This window comes from Gopherus evgoodei, chromosome 3 (genome assembly GCF_007399415.2).
Source record: "Gopherus evgoodei ecotype Sinaloan lineage chromosome 3, rGopEvg1_v1.p, whole genome shotgun sequence".
Taxonomy (NCBI): domain Eukaryota; kingdom Metazoa; phylum Chordata; order Testudines; family Testudinidae; genus Gopherus; species Gopherus evgoodei.
In genome coordinates, this window is record NC_044324.1 from 67,559,175 (window position 1) to 67,577,356 (window position 18,182).

The following is an 18,182-nucleotide window of genomic DNA, read 5'->3' on the forward strand; positions in this document are numbered from 1 at the left end:
CCCTTGATGCCAGTACCTGCCTATATTCCAGGTTTAGAAATAATAGTGGACTTGCAGACTCCACTGGAATGATGGTAATAGATAGCAAAGAGAGAGATGAGCATCACCAGGATTTTGACCAACTGAGAGAGAGAGAATAGTAGTGGAACTAGAGAGTAGCCTTATTTGATTGCAAAATAGGAATGAAGGCGCCTGCTTAGGGGAAGAGAAGTCATCCTGGAGAAGTGTTTTCTTTACTACAGAAAGAAAAGAAAGTGCACTAACAGCTAAATATTGTATTCAGCCTCGTGCACTTTCACTGTCCTTAGAAAATAAATGATATGGTGCTGGCTAGAAATAGAACAAAAGTCTATAATTGCTGAAAATAATTTGATAATTATGTTGCATGTTAATCAAAAGGCCTTAACCATCATCTTTCTGAATCACATACAAAAGGAGAAAATGGTTCTCGTTGAACTTGAGTCCAGACACTTAGGTGTAAAGTTCCACTTTTCCAGTAGATGGGAGACATGCACAGAGGACTGAATTCTGAAAGTGGTCAACTATTTTAGGTACCTGTAGACTGACTTTTTTTGCCCCAGAAGTGTTGCACACCCTCTACTCCAGTCCATAAGTATCTAAAATTGGACCCAAAACTGAGATCATGCTATAAAAATTGAACCTGTGTATTTGTCCCCTCCTCTTTCCCCCTTCCTCCCCCCCGCAATATGTAAGAGGCTCGCTGCTTCCCAGAGCTCAGTTGTGTCTTCAGCAGACAGAGAACACAATACCTTTGCTGGAGAGAAGATCAGAGAGAATTGAACTTCAGATTCCCATCATTCTTTTGTATGTAGCTACGCACACAGTTTCCATGTAAGATGCCGAAGAACTTGTGAATCTTCTTTCAAATACACTGGACTGTCTACTTCCTGGCCCTGCTGCAGATCTCTGCTTTGTGCTCATCCTCTCTAGCACAGTAAAGGAACCTGAGATAGGAAATGGTAAGAAGAAAACAGAAAACTCTTTCCATAAAACACACAGCGCTGTCTACTTCAGCGTAGTGCACAAGATGGATCAGCACCTCCAGATGGATCAGATGTGCGCAAAATGAATTAACACCATCCTCTCTGCACAGCCACATCTACTTTTGGTTGCTCTACAGCCTAGATCCATCTCAATTCTTCTTTAGTAATCCAGCCGTCCCAATTAGCCTTCTGCGTTCTTCATGTCTTTAATGGAAACGAGCAATTTTGTCACCTATGGCTTCTGTACTGGTCAGATGCATGTCCTCAGTTGAAGCCACCATTCAGCTCTCCCCTCTCTGTTATAAAACAATTGTATGCTGTTATCTGGAATTCTGCATTCACTTTTGACTATGCCATATCAGAAACTGGCAGAAATAGAAGGTAATTTAGAGACATATTATGAGAAGGATTAGGAACATCAAAGAAACCTGTAGAGAGGAGACAGAAGAGGACACAAATGTATACAGATTAGTTAGTTACCTTCACTATTCCGTTCAAGTGCTCCTATTACCCTCTCTCAGAATACAAGAACAAAGAAGCATACAATAAAACAAAAGAGAGACAAATTTAAAACTGATAAAAGTTGAGACTTCTCACACAGTTCCCAACTGGCCTGTGAAACTCTGTACCACAAGGTATAACTTCGACAAAGATCTTTTAGTATTCAAAAAAGGAGTGGACATTTATATGGATAGAAAGAATGTCCAGAAGGTGGTATAGTGAATATTAATGTTTTGAAAGTGATATTAAATCTTATGCTTAAGGCGATAAACAGATATTCAACTGTTGGGGGTTTGGAAGAAACATTAATAGGAGGTTGGTTATCCTGTCTGGGAGATGGGATACTGAACTTAGACAGACCACATGTCTGATCCAGTTTGGCTATTCATATGCTCTCTCCCCTCCTTCCAGCTACAGTAATAGTTCATTTCCTAGCCAAGGAAGTACCTTCTGTCCTATTAGGAAGGACACTGGCATACAAATAGCTAGCTGCTCTCTGTAACCCACAATAGAGATTCTAGCCTTTACGCTCCATTGGAATATGTATAATTAGTGAAGAACAACCTTAATTAAGTCTTTTGGACATGAAGGGTTAGTCAGAAGATTGAATTCCCCTCCTCAATCTCTCAGCTGAGAGGTTATGATGGTCAAACTTATATTTCAGGGAATTCCAATGGCACTTCAGTTTTGATGAGTCGCAACTAGACTAGAACATCCAAAAAGGAGAAAACAGGGATGAAGATAATCAAGGGAATGGCCAGAAAATCTCTGATCCTCCAGTATAAGAGAAGAGAGAACTTGGCCTTTTAAAAAATAAATAAATAAATAAATTACCCCTAACTAAGCCTATAACTCAAACCTGAAAATTAAAGGAGGAAAGTCCAGTGGACCTGGTTCTTGTTGGTTTAATGTTTTTACATTTGTATAGGATTCTGAAATTCTCACAGGTGTGCTTACATTTCAGAAATGGAGTGGATCATGAGTGAGACTCAGATTTCAAAACCATTCCAATTAATTGAAAATCTTGTGCCCTCTTTCCAAACTAATTCCAATTCCCATAGTAGGGGGTGTATCCCTAAAGGACCCATTATTTCAGTGCAACACTTAAAAAAAAATAAATCATCAGATCTCTGTTTCCAGAGCAGATTAGATTGTTAAAGGCCAGGAGATTATAAAATATTTCCAAGTCTTTAAAAGTCAAAGATGTCCAGTTACCACTTAAGATACTGCTCTGTGTAGGATCATCAGTTTCGCTTGTGTGTGGCAGAAGATTGCTGGGGCTCAAATGATGGTCAGCTAGCCATATGTCCCAGGTGTAAAGACTCTCTGCTTTTCTGTGAGGAATCACACCTAACCTCAACCTCAGAGAACCATTCTTTCACTGTGATTAGGATATTACTTTGGAGCCTTGACTCTTTGCAGGTGACATTGTTTGACCATTACGAATTCTGATTCAGAGACTTAGGCATCAAAAACTAATAATTTTTCAAGAGTACTGGGAAGGATCAAGTGGTGGTCAGGTGCACTTTATCTAGTGGTTAAGAGAAGGCTGAGCTCAGAACTGGCAGACCCCTTGAAAATGTTGTGATGAAATGTCTTTCTGGTCATAGCGAAGAACAAAACTAATATTTCTGGACTGATGTAGAAAACATCTAATGAGTAAAATAAGAAATCCCACTTTAAAGTTTCTGAAGGAAACCCTCTTGATTAAAACGGTTGCATGGTTGGGTTTTTTTTTTCTGTTTTCTGTTACATAATCAAAACTTCTATTTGAATTTATATGCCAAACAAATCGGGCGGGGGGGGAGAGGAAGGGGGGAAGGGATATAGGCAAGTGAAAACTATTCAAAATCCTGGGGTTCTCTGGCTTTTGTTCTTGAAGGTATGGTTAAAAGCATTTTTCTCAGAGAATTTTCCTGTCTAGAAATGTGCAAAGTTTGCCTTTTCATCAAGGAGTGGCACCAGAAACAATTTAGATGGTGAAAACTCAAAAATAAGTGAATAGTTTTTGGAGTGGAAATAAATAGATTCTAAAATGGGTTTTAAGGGTGGAGTGTGAGAAATACCTCTTAAGGAAAGTCTGCTGTGTAATGTCTTGCTGAAAACTTAAAGAATCATAGGAACTAACCTTGTTTTGCACAGGTTTTAGATGAGGCTGATAGGATGTTGGATATGGGATTTGAACCTCAAATAATGAAGATCTTACTAGATGTACGCCCTGACAGACAAACAATCATGACTAGGTATGTAAATGTTTTCACTAGCTTAGAATTAAGGTTGGTGTCGTTGTAAACTTGTATAGTTATACTTAATTTTAATGGTTCACGTTAGCACTTTTTTTTAATATAAACTCCTAAATAATTACTATGCTCATATTTATGGGACAGTGGATACCTGCTATAATCATTTTGATTTATCCTCTTGATGTCAAATTGGTTACTTATGAAACTAAATTCAACAAGAGAAATTTCAGATACTCTTGAATACTGACTAGTTGGATAACATCTTAGACTTCAGACACAGTCTGATAGATTGAAGAACTCCCATAGGCCCCTCTGGCTAACTTAATCAGTGATAAATCTTGGACTGCAGAATTTATGAGGGTATTTAAAGAGAGCCTGCGTATTTGGATTTTTTAACTAATTAATTATGTACTATGTCTCTAGGTAGGCTTGGAGAGGCATTCAGTACACTAGTAACTTGAAATTTTAATTTTTTTATCGCTTGTTTTTGCAAGTTTGTGATGTACATGTCCACTGCAGATTGCCAGCTGCTGCTAAGTGTGAATATATGAGTATGCACTCTGCTTTTATCAGCCTCCCCTACCCCTTAGCTATCCCAATGGTCTTTTGTGGTAAGTCTCATTCTTCTCCAGTATTTGACTTCAGAAAGAAAAATATTTTATCGTGTAGGGCACTGATGCAGAATCTTTGCAACACAGAGGACTTCATGGTAACCTAACAAGATTCCAAAAGCTGTAAATAATTTTACATAGGATTTAATCAGTAAAAAAGAAGTATAAGAGTAAGTTGCACAGCATCTCTGAATGTATTCTTTGGGGGCTTCAAGGGAAGGCATATCAACGGGAAGTCTGGCACTGCTTTGGAATCAAATTCTTGATGTCTGACTTAGAAGTGGTTGTGCACATAATGATATGGAGACTTGCCCATTGTTCAGGGTGTGGCATTTTGATTTATTCCAGTGCATAGACCTTTTTCATAAACAGCTACTTCAGAGAAGATCTTTTGTATAACTAAATAAGTCCCGTGGAGAGCATTTATAGAAATTCATTGTTTCTTAGTAAATCAGTCAGTTCTAACTGAATTTGACATCTCTTTGGGGCTCAAGTGAAAAATGGATCTGCAAATAACTTAGAACTCCTGTTTTACCTTGAAAGTCTCTTAGCTGAAGCTCAAACTTACCTTGAAGATTTTTGATCCTTGCACTCTAAATAGAACTGTCACTCACATTTTGAGAACTGTGGTATTGAGTGATATGAAATAAATGGGTGGAAGCTGTTAACATAACCGTGTCACTGTCCAACACTAAATAGTGGGGTTTGGTACCAAGCAGACTGAGGTCTGTGTATACCATGGCGCAATCACCATTAAAAGTCTTTTCAACCTTTTATTAAAGATGCAGAAAAGAAGGAAAAACAGTTAACATAATTGAAATGTAAAACATTAAGGCTTTTATTTTAATATCCCATTTTCCCTTTAGCTGGAGAGAGTTTTAGAAGGGAAAACAGCTCCTTGTTGGATAGTCTCTTGGATGGTGGTAACTGTACTTTTGGGGAAAAGAAGTTAACTGAGATGAGCTAGAGCTGCCATTGCTGTTAGAGTCCATTCTCATTTCATTTCATTTCACATGGTGGTTGGGATTCAGCTGGATTTGGTAGAGATGGTGGTGATATCTGAGTCCTCTGTCTGGCCTGGTCTGGTCAGGACAGGACATCTCTCAGTATCAGGGTGATGAAAGCCTAGGTCCCATGAGTTGGTATGGGTGGCAGCCATGATGGTAACTGTTCTGAGGCCCATTGCTGCTGAAATCTCAGATCACCTTAGTTAGCAAGAAGAGCTTTCTATTTTCTGCTTATGCCCTTGGTCTGCTCTTGCTATGTTGCCTAACGCCAGAGAGATCACAAATTTAGCAATGACATGGATGTTTCCTACATTGCACGACACATATCTACTGGGTCTCATCTAGTTTCAGTTATATCCAATTTGCTTGGATATTTGAGCTAAGATGAGTTGAGAGTAAACTAAATGTTATTTAAACTGTTAATGTTACATGCTGGAGTGACTACCTGGTGAGAGAAATGAAGGTAGCTTACACTTGTGTTAAAGCATTTCTTTTCACCTAGAGTATCTCCTATCTGAAGAAAACCTTTTGATTATCAAAGTTTTTCTTTGCAGTCATGTGGAAGAAACTATTCTTAAGTAAAAGTTTAAATTAATTTCAGAGGGCCACAGAAAACTTTGGACTGCATACTCAGAAGTTGTGCAGTACAGCCTTAGGGTGTAAAGCAGGGGTGGGCAAACTTTTTGGCCTGAGGGCCACATCTGGGAATAGAAGTTGTATGACGGGCCATATTCACAAAATTGGGGTTGGGGTGGGGGAGGCGGTGAGGGATCAGGTTAGGGGTGCAGGATCCAGGGTGGGGCCAGAAATGAGTTCAGGATATGGGAGAGGGCTCTGGACTGGGGTGGAGAGTGGTGCAGTGAGGGCTCTGGCTGGGGGTGCAGGATCTGAGGTGGGGCTGGAGATGAGGAGTTTGGGGTGTAGGAGGGTGCTCCGGGGTGGGACCGAGGATTCAGAGGGAGGGAGGGGGATCAGTGCTGGGGCAGGGGGGTTGGGTGCAGGTAGGAGTGCAGGCTCCAGGCGGTGTTTACCTCAACCAGCTCCCGGAAGCAACAGCATGTCCCTTCTCTTGGTCCTACACAAAGGCACAACCAGGTGGCTCTGCACGCTGCCCCGTCTGCAGGCACCGCCCCTGTACCTCCCATTGGCTGCAGTTCCCAGTTAGTGTGAGCTGCTGGGGCAGCGCTTGAAGCGGGGGCAGCGTGCAGAGCAGAGCCCCCTGCTGTCCCTATGTGTAGGAGCCAGAGAGGGGCCATACCACTGCTTCTGGGAGCCATGTGGAGTGGACCCCGAACCCGCTCCCCAGTGGGAGCTCAAGAGCCGGATTAAAACGGCTGGCAGGCCAAATCCCGCCTGCAGGCTGTAGTTGTCCCACCTCTGGTATAAAGTATTAAGTGTCATTGAAGAAACTGGATTTACCTATAGACAAACTCCCCTTTCCAGCAGTTTTCAGCTGACTGTGATATCCTTAAGAGAGTGCATACTGGGACATCACATTGAGTAGGAACTGAAAATCTGCAGCAAATATGTATTTAGTACTTTTGTGTTCTGCGGGTTTATCAATAGGTAATGAATGGAATGTCCACTTAACCTTATTATTGAGACAATTCTAGAATTCTAGTATTAAGTGCTGAATGAACTTCTTAAGATGATCCAAGAATCCAGTTTCTGCATAAAAAATTTAGTACTTTCTGCACAATGTTAAATACTTGTACTATGCTTTTTCTTTATAGCTGAAAGTTGGTTCACAGTAGATCAAATGTGAAAATAACTTAAACAACCCACATCCCTTGATATTTAGGTGAACACACAACTCCCATTGTAGTTTAACTTTTCCACGCTGCCAGTATTTCACTAAGTTCTTATTGTCCCCTTCTGTCTCACTTCCATACTTTGTGTGCTGTCATCACTTTCCATTTGCTCACAGGAAGGCCTGCCGCTGCAGTAAACCATGACACCAGCAGAAATCTTGCAACCATTTTGACATCACTGAATATATTTAAAATCTGGGTATAGTTGAGTTATTACACAAACAATTCAAAGCTGTGAACTGGTATTTTATGATAACTATAGTTAAGTAGTAATCACAATCTACACAAGATAAATAAATAGCTTCATGACTCAGAGGTTGAGCTGAGTGCTGATATTTGACCCGTCTGTCATCAGATATTTAACCTTGAAAAGCTGTGCATCTTAGCAATGTACTTGCTTATACATTATCTGCCGTTTAAATAGCATGTAAGCATTTGCACCCTATGCTTCCTCATGCTCTGGACTGAGAGTTTAGCTTCCTCTGGCTAGTGATGGAGTGTCTCAGTGTATACCTGACTAGCTTACTGTCTTTGTTTTATTCCTTGGTGGTTCATTCTGCTTTGGGACCTTCAATCTAGTTCTCAATGTCTTGAGGAAACCACCTTTTGAACACATTGATAGCTGTCATTTTCTCCGTTTAACCTTTAAAACTTCATCTCTCATAGCCATCGCTTTGGCCAGGAGGGTAGAGGAATTGGGAGCATTTATGGCTGATCTACCATACACAATAATCTACTGAGACAAAATGATTCTGTCCCCATCCTCACTTCCTGCCTAATCTCATTGGACTTCCACATCAACAAAGACATTCAGTAAACCTTTTTTTTTTTTTTTCAACTCCAAGCCTTATGCTTCAAGGGAAGAAGCCAGCCTCCATACTCTAGAGGTGAGAAGAGCGATTTGCCTTCTATCTCAACAAGACTAAACCCTTTTAATCGTCCCCCAGACTCTGTCTCCTTCACAGAGAGGATGAAGGGGGCCCCTATTTCCCTATTAAAGTGGGTATCGGTATGCATCTTAACTTGTTATAAAGCTTCTAAGTTGCACCCTCTGCCTAGGAGGATGGCCCATTCCACCAGAGCACAGTTCCTCTCTGTAGACCTACTTAATGTACCCATTGCAGACATTTGCAAAGCTACCGCATTGTCATTTGTGCACACTTTTTCCCAGCACTATGCTAGCGTTCATGTTTCTAGAGCAGATACAGCCCTTGGTGAGGCTGTTTTCTAAACTGTACTGACTTTCTCCTCAGCATCCTCCTCTATAACCAAGGCACTGCTTGGGAATCACCTGAAGTGGAGCATCCACAGGGACAATAACTTGGAGGAGGAGAGATTATTTACTTCTACAGTAACTAGAGTTCTTCTAGATGTTTTGTCCCTATGGGTGCTCCACTACTTGCGCTCTCCTTTTCCTCTTTTTGGAGTTCTTGCTGCTGGACTTCATGACTGAGAATGAATTGGAGCAGCGGCAAATCTGCATTTCCCTGTCTTGAGCACAAGGATGAGTAGAGTGTGAGTGCATGGACTGCTGACAGAAATCTGATTGAAAGCACAAGGTCATGCACAAAGTGGAGCACCCCAGGGACAGAATTTCTCATATTCCAGTTACTGTACATGTTAGTATCCTCTTCATATAGACTGGAATATGGTTTTAGAGTGAAATTTTATTGCTTTTCTTGAAGCTGTGAGCAAAGATTCAAATCATATGTGTGCAAGAGAGTTTTGGAGCAAGGGTATTAACTATACTTCATTACAATGAACTATACTTCATTACAACTTTAGCATGTTTATAAAACATGCTTTCTGTTTTCCCACCTGCATTCTAAAAACTGTACTTGAAAATATTGAATGTTTTAAAATGACTTCCCAGATGTAAAGAGGTAAATGAATGCTGATTGCATAGTACATCATACATTTCCTAATCGGATGCAGGATTATCAGGGACATAGTTCAAAATATATCAGAGTGAATTATTTTGTGTCTCAAGTGTCAGTATAAATCCTATTTTATATATTAAAATGAATATCGGTGTATGAACCTTTCAGTCTCTAACCACCAATCCCCTGCTTCTGTGAATTCTGGCCATTGCATGCCACACCATAACTAGCCACAGGAAGATAACCCTATTGTAGGAGAATCCTCTGAGGTAGAGAAAGCGTGACTGCTTCTGTGTTACCCCACTTTCTGTGGCTAGCTAAGGTTTGTGAAAGGGAGAATGGAGACATGGCTGGGATTTTTCTTTGCCTCAGAGATCTCTAGATATTTTAGTAACATCTTAAGGCTGTTAACAGCCTGTGTACTTTTGTGAGACAAGCAAGTGTGTAGTTCTTCTACTGAAGAACATACCTGCAGTTCATAGATGGACTGACAGGCCAGAAGGAAACACTGTCATCATCTAGTTTGACCTTATGTATAACACTGGCCATAAACCTTTCCCAAAATAATTCCTAAAGCATGCCTTTTAGAGAGAGATTAAATCTTAATTTTAAAATTGTCAGTAATTAAAAATCCACCATGACCTTTGGTAAATTGATCCAATGATTAATTACTCTCGCCATTAAAAATGTGCATCTTATTTCCAGTCTGAATTTGTCTAGCTTCTGCTTCCAGCCATTGGACCATGTTAGATTGAAGAGACCAATATTAAGTATTTGTTCCCTGTGTAGACTGTAGTCAAGTCTCCCCTTAATCTTCTCTTTGTTAATCTTAAATTGATTAAGAGCCTTGATTTTGGTCACCCCATCTCAAAAAATATATTTTAGAATTGTAAAGATGCAGATAAGGGCAACAAAAATGATTAGGGGTATGGAACAGTTTCCATATGGGGAGAGAGTAAAAAGACTGGAACTTTTCACTTTGGAAAAAAGACAACAGAGGGGATCTGATAGTTCTATAAAATCGTGAATGGCTTGGAGAAAGTGAATAAGAATGTTTACTGCTTCGTGTAAGACAAGAATCAGGGGTCACCCAATGAAATTAATAAGCAGCAGGTTTAAAACAAACGAAAGGAAGTACTTCTTCACACAATGCCCAGTCAGCTTGTGGAACTCATTGTCATAGAATGTTGTGAAGGCCAAAAGTATAATGCGGTTCAAAGAATTAGATAAGTTCATGGAGGATAGGTCCATCAATGGCTGTTAGCCAAGATAGTCATGGATGCAACCCCATGCACTATGTCCCTAGTGTCTGCTGGAAGCTGGGAGTGGATGACGGGATGGATCACTTGATGATTACCTGTTCTTTTCATTCCTTCTGAAGCACCTGGCATTGTCCAGTGTCGGAAGACAGGATACTAGGCTAGATGGACCATTGGTCTGACCCAGTATGGCCATTCGTATATTCTTAGTCTGTCACTATAAAGTATGTTTCATAATTCTTTAATCATTCTTGTTGCTCTTCTAGCCCTCTCCAATTTGTCAATATCCTTTTTGAATTGTGGGTATCAGAACTGGACACACAGTTCCAGCAGGGGTCGCACCAGTACCAAACATCGAGGTAAAATAACCTCTCCACTTCTATTTGAGATTCCATTCTTTATGCATCCCAGTATTGCATTAGCCCTTTAGTCACATCATTGGACTGTGAGCTCATGTTCAGCTGATTATCCACCATGAACTCCAGTTTTTTTTGGAATTACTGATTCCAGGATAAAGTTCCCCATCCTGTAAGTACGGCCTACATTCTTTGTTCCTGGATGTATACATTTGCATTTAGCCATCTTAAAACATTAATTTGTTTGCTTGATCCTAGCTTTCGAAGTGATCCAGATTGCTTTTTATCAGTGACCTGCCTTATTCATTATTTACCACTTCCCCCAGTTTGCGTCATCTGTAAGTGTTACCAATGATGATTTTGTTTTCTTGCCAGTCATTGACAAAAAAGTTAAATAGCATAGGAGCAAGCATGGGATCTTCTGTGGGACTCCACCAGAAACACACCTGGTTTCCCTTTCATAATTACATTTTGAGACCTGTCAGCCAACTTTTAATGCATTTCCTGTGTGCAGTGTTAATTTTGTCTGTCTTGTTTTTAAGCAAAATGTCATACCAAGTCAAATGCCTTACAGAATCTTAAGTATATTACATCAACAGTATTACCTTTATCAAACTTGTAATCTCAAAAAAAAAATCAGGTTAGTTTGACAGGATCTATTTTCCATAAACCCATGTTGATTGGCAGTAATTATTATATTATCCTCCTTTTATTTTTTCTAATTGAGTCCCGTATCAGACGCTCCATTATTTTATCTGGGGTCATTGTCGGGCTGACAGGCCTACAATTACCTGAGTCATTCCATTTACCTTTTAAAAAGTGGCACAACATCTCTTCCAGTCTTCTGGAAATTCCCTAGTGCCCAAGATTTATTGAAAATAAATGTTTTTCTTAGAGTGATGGTCCCTGTTGTATTCTGCTATGGATTACGTATGCACACCCTACATCTGGAGCCAAAGAATTTGAAAGTAGCATCCGTTGGTCTGCACATGCGCCTTGCTCCCCTCATTGCTCCAACAAAGGGGATAAAGGACAGGATGGTCTGACAACCTCTCCAATTCCTTCTCATGACTGCATGGTTCAGGTGGGAACCTTTAGTGTCCACAGCTTTGGCTTCATTCTACAGAACAAGAATCATCTAATTGTGAAGAGTTGAATAGTTTTTAAAAGTTTTACTGTTTAGCATTAGATTAGTCTCCTAGGGGAACAAACCCATGCCCCTCCAATGCCTCATTTGGGTACTGGACTGTGCCCAAGACTCCAAGCTTCTGACTCCGTGCTTCCTGCCTGCGATCCTTTTTGGTCAGCGACAACCACCAGCCCCATGGCTGGAGATGTTTGAGGAGCAGGAGGCCAAACACACATTTCATCCTCCATCTCCAGTGGAGGTAGTTATGCCTCAACCCCTTCCATAGTTGATGACTTCTGTCAATTTCAAGACCTCATGAAGTGGGTAGCTGACACTACTCAGATTCCACTCAGAGGTCAAGGATTCACAGCATAAACTGTTGGATCTCCTGCAGTCAGTAACAACTCCAGGATAGTCTTACCCATTAATGAGGCATTACACTATCTTAGCCAATTCCAGTCACAAACACCTGCTACTGTTCCACCAACATGTAAATTGTTCCCCCTAAAGACTCTGGGTTCTTTTGAGATAAATGAGTGGGTAAGCAACACTAGTTTTTTATCATATGGGGTAGAATTGGATGAAAGACTGGACCTTTGTGGACAGAAGCAAAGCCTGAACTATCAGGATCATGGCCAAATATAATTTTACAAACTATTGTAGATTTAACTGCCTTTATTGAACATATGCCACAGGAACATAAGGAGTAATTCTAGTCCATCTCCTCAGAGGACCAATTATTGGCCAGGACTGCTCTTCACATATCCTTGGATGCTGCAGATGCTGCTGCCAGATACACCTCTGCGGCTGTAGCTACGCTAAGGGCATCGTGGTTCAACTGTCAGGGTTTCCAAGGGAAGTACAGAATACTATTGAAGATCTCCACTCTGATGGTTGGAAGCTTTTCTCGGAGACTACCGACAAGTCCTTGTACACGCTGAAGGACTCTAGGGCTCCTTTGAGATCCCTGGGCATATACATGCTTACAATAAGAGATTTAGTAGGTCACCAACTGTCCAGAGATTGCATCTTTCTAAATTCTCTGAATTCCATAGATCCACCAAAACCCCTAGAAAAAGACATACGTTCCTGAGAGAGAGAGAGAGGGCCACTCATTTGCTCTCCATGACCACTCAGTCATCTTCAAAGCAACAGTGGTGATGGGTTGGTCAAGGGTTCATATCCTCCCACACCTCTGGTTTTACAGCTGTCCATTTGCTCACCTCCCCACCTTCGAAGACCCTCTTTCCCATCTGAAACTTGATTTGGCGTGGGATCCCTACAGACAAGTGGGTCATAGAGGCTATACCATCATTTTATATCACACTCTCCCTTCCAGCCCCCTTCTCTGTCCCTCTTAATGGACCCCTCTCTTAAGCTTTTGAGATAAGTGAATATTCTCTTTGATTAGGAATGATAGAACTGGTTCCATCTTCTCACAAGGGCAAAGGGTTTTACTCAAGATATTTCCTTGTGCCAAAGAAGGGCAGAGTGTGGAGACTGATCTTGGATCTAAGACAAGTTTGTAAAGGCTCAAGCTTACAATGATGACTCTGGCAGCTATAATTCCTTCACTGGAGGAAGGGGATTGGTTTTCAGGCTCAACCTACAAGATTCCTATTTCCATATAAAGATACACCCATCCTGTAGGAATTACCTAATGTCATTATAGGCCAGGATCATTTCCAATACCAAGTGCTTCCCTGCGGCCTTTCTTTAACCCTAAGGGTGGTCTCAAAGGTTCTTACATGCAACAAGAAGCAATCCTAGTCTTTGTGTACCTTTGCAACTAACTACTCAAGGAACATTCCTACGAAGTAGTGCTGTCTTCCACTCACACAGCCTTTGATCTGTACCAGGAGTTGGATCTTCAGGAAAAGGTACAATAATCCATGTTAATTCCCTATACGGAAGATACAGTTTATAGGGGCATCCTAATAACCAGGGCCTACCTTACCTTAGACAGATTCTTAACTCTGTCAAGTCTGGCACATGCAATTCAGGAGAGCTCTTGGACCACAATTAGGAACTGTCTTCAGCTCTAGAGATCCATGACAGCTTGCACCTTTGCAACTGATCTCACAAGGCTGTCTCCTCTGCATCCAGGGTTGGTTCAGAATGATCTGTTCTTGAAGTGATGGTCCCATGTGTATTCCACTCCTGGGCACACATGCGCTTAGTTGAAAAGTTTTCTCCAAGCAGTGTCCATTGACCTGTACATGCTCAGTATGTCTCCTTGTGCTCCCGACCGAGGGTATATGGGGTGGTTCAGCTTGATGTCACTCCAGTTCCCTCTTACCATCTCATGGCCTGAGTCAAAACCCCTATTCCACCTTCACTCTTCTTTCGATAAGAGAGTTGTTGTATAATTGTGTAAATAAATTGTTTTTCATAGTTTTAGTATAGACCCTCCCCAGTTTGGGGGGACATCCCCTCGCTATCCAAGGACTATGCCTAGGATCCCAGGCATCAATAATGGTCTCCTGCCCTCATTCCTTTTTTATCAGCATCGACCATCAATGGTGCCTCTACTGTCTGGGCGAGGCGCACATCTTGGTGAAGTGCGGCATCTGAAGTCTTTCCTGCCCAGAACAAGAGAGGCCCGTGAGCTCCAACTCCACAAGTTCCTGAGGAAGAGGCACTAAGGCCCTGGATGCACTCTGATCCTGGCCAGGAGGACCCCCACACACACTGTATAGCAGCCTCTACTGACCAGTAGTGCTCCTCTGAGCATGAGCTATGGTGCAGAGCTGCCAGCACCAGAGGCCCGCTACGAGAATAAGAAACACTCGTAGGAATAAGAGCAGATCCCTGCATCGGACTGCTCCATATAGACACATACCCAACCTGTCATGGCTCAGAGAGGGAAAGATGTCACTTGTGGATCCAGCGGAACTACCCTCAAAGGCCCCCCGGCTGGAGGGTAAGGCAAAGAAGAAGCAAGATCCATCCCTACCACCTGGTGACCTTGGTACTGGGGACGTGTAGAGCGTTCCTCTACAACTATAGCTCTGGATGCTCTGTTGCTTCCGTCTGACCAATATGCAGACCAGTTGGCTCTGACTACTGATCCAGGTACCTCTGGAGTCTGTGGGCACCCCATGGACTCAAGGACGTACAGAGACATTCCTGACACCAGAGAATATGTTTCTGCCATATCTACAGTCTCTGCTCCTCTCAGGCCTGTCTGTTCTCCAGGACATCCCCACACCTGAGGATGAGCTGCTACTCCTGTTGCAGCAGAGGCCCCTTCCTCATTCATTGGATTGGGACCCACTGTTTCCGACAGAGCTGTCATCCGACTCACAGGAGTCCCAGTACAGACAGAGAGCATCTCTGCCACTGCACAGGAGTCCAGAGAGGCAGCCAAGGCACCCTTATCCACATATCTATAACATTTAGAAATTCCAAGAATGTTTTAGTTCTGGCAGCACGAGCCCTCCAGCATATGTCACTCCAATTGAAGTCCCTCATGATCACACTGTTTTTTTTCCTGCACATTGTAGATAAGCATGTAAGGAAGTGTTCACCTTCCCTAGTGTGATTTTTTTTTTTTTGGTGGTCTGTAGCGGACACCAGCTAGTACCCCATCTTGTGTTTTGTCTGTTAGGACATTGATCCAGAAGCCTTCAAGATGATTTTCTTCCGAGTTATCAGTGACTCGGAAAAAGGTAATGCCATTTTTGACAGAGTGCCACTCCTCCTCCCCTTTTGCTCATTCAGTCCTTCCTAAATAAGTTATAACGATTGATTTTAATATTTCAGTTGTATAAATCATCTCACCAGGTTTCAGTAATACCAACTGGATTGAATTTATGCTCAAATGAGCAATTCCAGTTTTTCTTGTTAAGATTAGTACATATGCATGACAGCTATTGTGAGTATAAGACCTTGCTGAATATATTGGGAGTGTGGGATGGATGAGAGGATCGTATTGGAGACCTCTTACACTTCTAAAAATGTATTTTTTTCTTCCCTCCCACCAGTGCTACTTGGCCAGATGGTGTTCGCCGCCTTGCAAAATCGTATTTGAAAGATCCTATGATCGTATATGTCGGCACTCTTGATTTAGCGGTAGGTTGATTTTTTTTTTAAGTCACGTAATTTTTTGTAGTTGCACATAACTTTGAATGTTTTGGAGCATTCAGATAACACTTCATTTAGTTAAAAGCATAACCTAGTCTGGTCTTTCACAACATGCTCCAAGTAGGCAGAAATCAGTGGTATTTTAAAAGCTTCAGTAAAAGCCCAGAATGCATCTTAGAACTGTAAATGAAAAAGAACTTTGTGATAAGAATATGAGACATGCCAAAGAGCATTTAGTCTCAGCTTTTGTAATGGACAAATGATGAAATAAAATTTATGAAGTCTCTAAAGCATTGATTTGGTTAATAGTAATGTATTTCTCCACCCATAAACAGACAACTTCAATAGTAAATATTTCATCAAAATCTACCTAATGGCCAAGGGCTCATGTATAATATTATGTAGCCACACATTGCTATGAAAGTGCCCTTTTTGATTATGCTATATAATTTTCATCCAGAATTGAATTTTTTGTGTTTAAAAAAATTTATAGCTCTTGGTTACAAAAATGACCTTTAAAATGTGAAAACAATGTAAACACGTTGCTCGAAATATGCAGACAACCTGTCATAGCTCTCAGAGGTGTAAAGTTTCCCCCTTATCTCTGTTTTTGTATTGACTTTGAAACCTAACAAATGTAAAAGTCAACTGCATGAGTGCTTATTTTAGCAGCGACATCAAACTGAAGTATTTAGACATATTTGGATGTAGCGTCAGATATTGGGTTGGGGTGAAATGCATTCAAAGTTTGATTTGAGAGAACATGGAAGAAATGTATATGCCATCTCCCTAAATGTGAAGTCACCTCTACCCTTGCCAAAAAGCAAGAGGGAAAGATGTGCTATTTCCCTTATATCAAAAGCCTCAACTGGATGTCTCAAAAAAATCGTTGTTCCCCGATGCCAAAAAGATTAATTACCCCTTATATAGTTGCTATATCTTCCAAAAGCTTCTACAATGCATTTTTAATTTTTTGGACTGACTGATTATAGATTGAAATAACATTGTACTGAAATGTTATAGCAGCTAATTGTTTGGGGGTTTTTTACGCTTGTTTTATAACTTCACTATAACGAGAAATTTGAAAGCATTTTACTCACAATTTTATATGGCTTGGATGTTCTGAAATTTATCAAACTTGCAAATAGTGCGTGTGCTGTTTCACCCCTGCTTCGGCCTGCATGCATTAGTGCCATTAGGAAATGAGTATTTCTCTTTTCACAACCAGATTTTTTATTCTAACATTGAGCTTTACCTTCTGTAGATCAGACTCCAGGCAGGACCTGGATATTTTGTCCATCAGAACAAGACTTGGTTCAGTTCTTTATGTGATTTCGCTAGTTCCCTCCTGCTTCCAGGCAGTTTTTTCAGTCCTTTTCCTTCTACAATGCAAAAAAGCTGTCTTCCTCAATGGTCAGCCAACTTTGTTTTGATGAGTGATGCCCCCTTTTATCTTTTAGAGGTTCAACAATGGCAACTCAATGTCTGATCTCCATGTAGCAGATTTTGCTCTCTAGTTACCATGTAAATATCATAATAGCACAGTCATAGGGTAAAAGGAAAAAAAAAATTTGTCAATAAACCTTATTATAAAGTAAAAATTTTGTATTACTACCTGCCTACCTTCTGGTTTGTTCGCCTTTCCCCGTCCTCTGTCATTATTGTTTGTTTGTTTTTTTGTTTGTTAGTGTAATTAGTATTAGTCATGCCTGTTGGCCCCCAAACAAGATTGGGACTTGCATGTGCTAGTCACTGTGCAAATACATATTAAGAAAAGTCCCTCTTCAAAGAGCTAACAATCCAAAGAGCTAATACAGAGAAAGGGAGAGAGTATTATCACTGCCAGTTTACAAGCAGAGAACTGAGTCACAGAGTTTAAGTGACTATAAACCTGTGGGCTAATCCACTAGCCTGATGAGATCATGCTCCAAACAACTTCACTATTTTAGTTCCTCTGCTCAGGACTTTTCTTAACTTAGAAAAAGACTTTAAAACAAAAGCTCCTCAGGGTATTCACTCAGGCCTGGGCTACACGGGGGAGAGAGGCGGGGGTTGGCGATCAGCGTAAAATACACAACTTCAGCTACGAGAAACTCCACCAGAGAGGTCCTTTGGGGCTATCTGCCTGTCCCAAGTCAGGATAAAGGAGGAGGGTTGGGCGTGGGGCTAGCAACTCCATTCTGTAAAAAATCAACCTGCTACAGAAACGCCAACAATAGAAACAACAGAGACTTTTACCCTGGAAAAATAAGGGTCTTCAACTCGAAGATGCATGACGCTGGGTGGTAAAAGCCA

The 18,182-nt window shown here is 41.1% G+C and overlaps 1 protein-coding gene across 1 annotated transcript in view; it reads left to right on the top strand.

The window, feature by feature from the left end:
- Positions 1-18,182, top strand: part of DDX43 (DEAD-box helicase 43) — a 49,043-nt gene that overhangs the window by 15,434 nt on the left and 15,427 nt on the right. The window contains exons 10-11 of the mRNA XM_030555758.1: positions 3,648-3,748; positions 15,788-15,875. Coding sequence (XP_030411618.1) covers positions 3,648-3,748; positions 15,788-15,875 — 189 coding nt within the window. The remainder of the gene's footprint in view (positions 1-3,647; positions 3,749-15,787; positions 15,876-18,182) is intronic.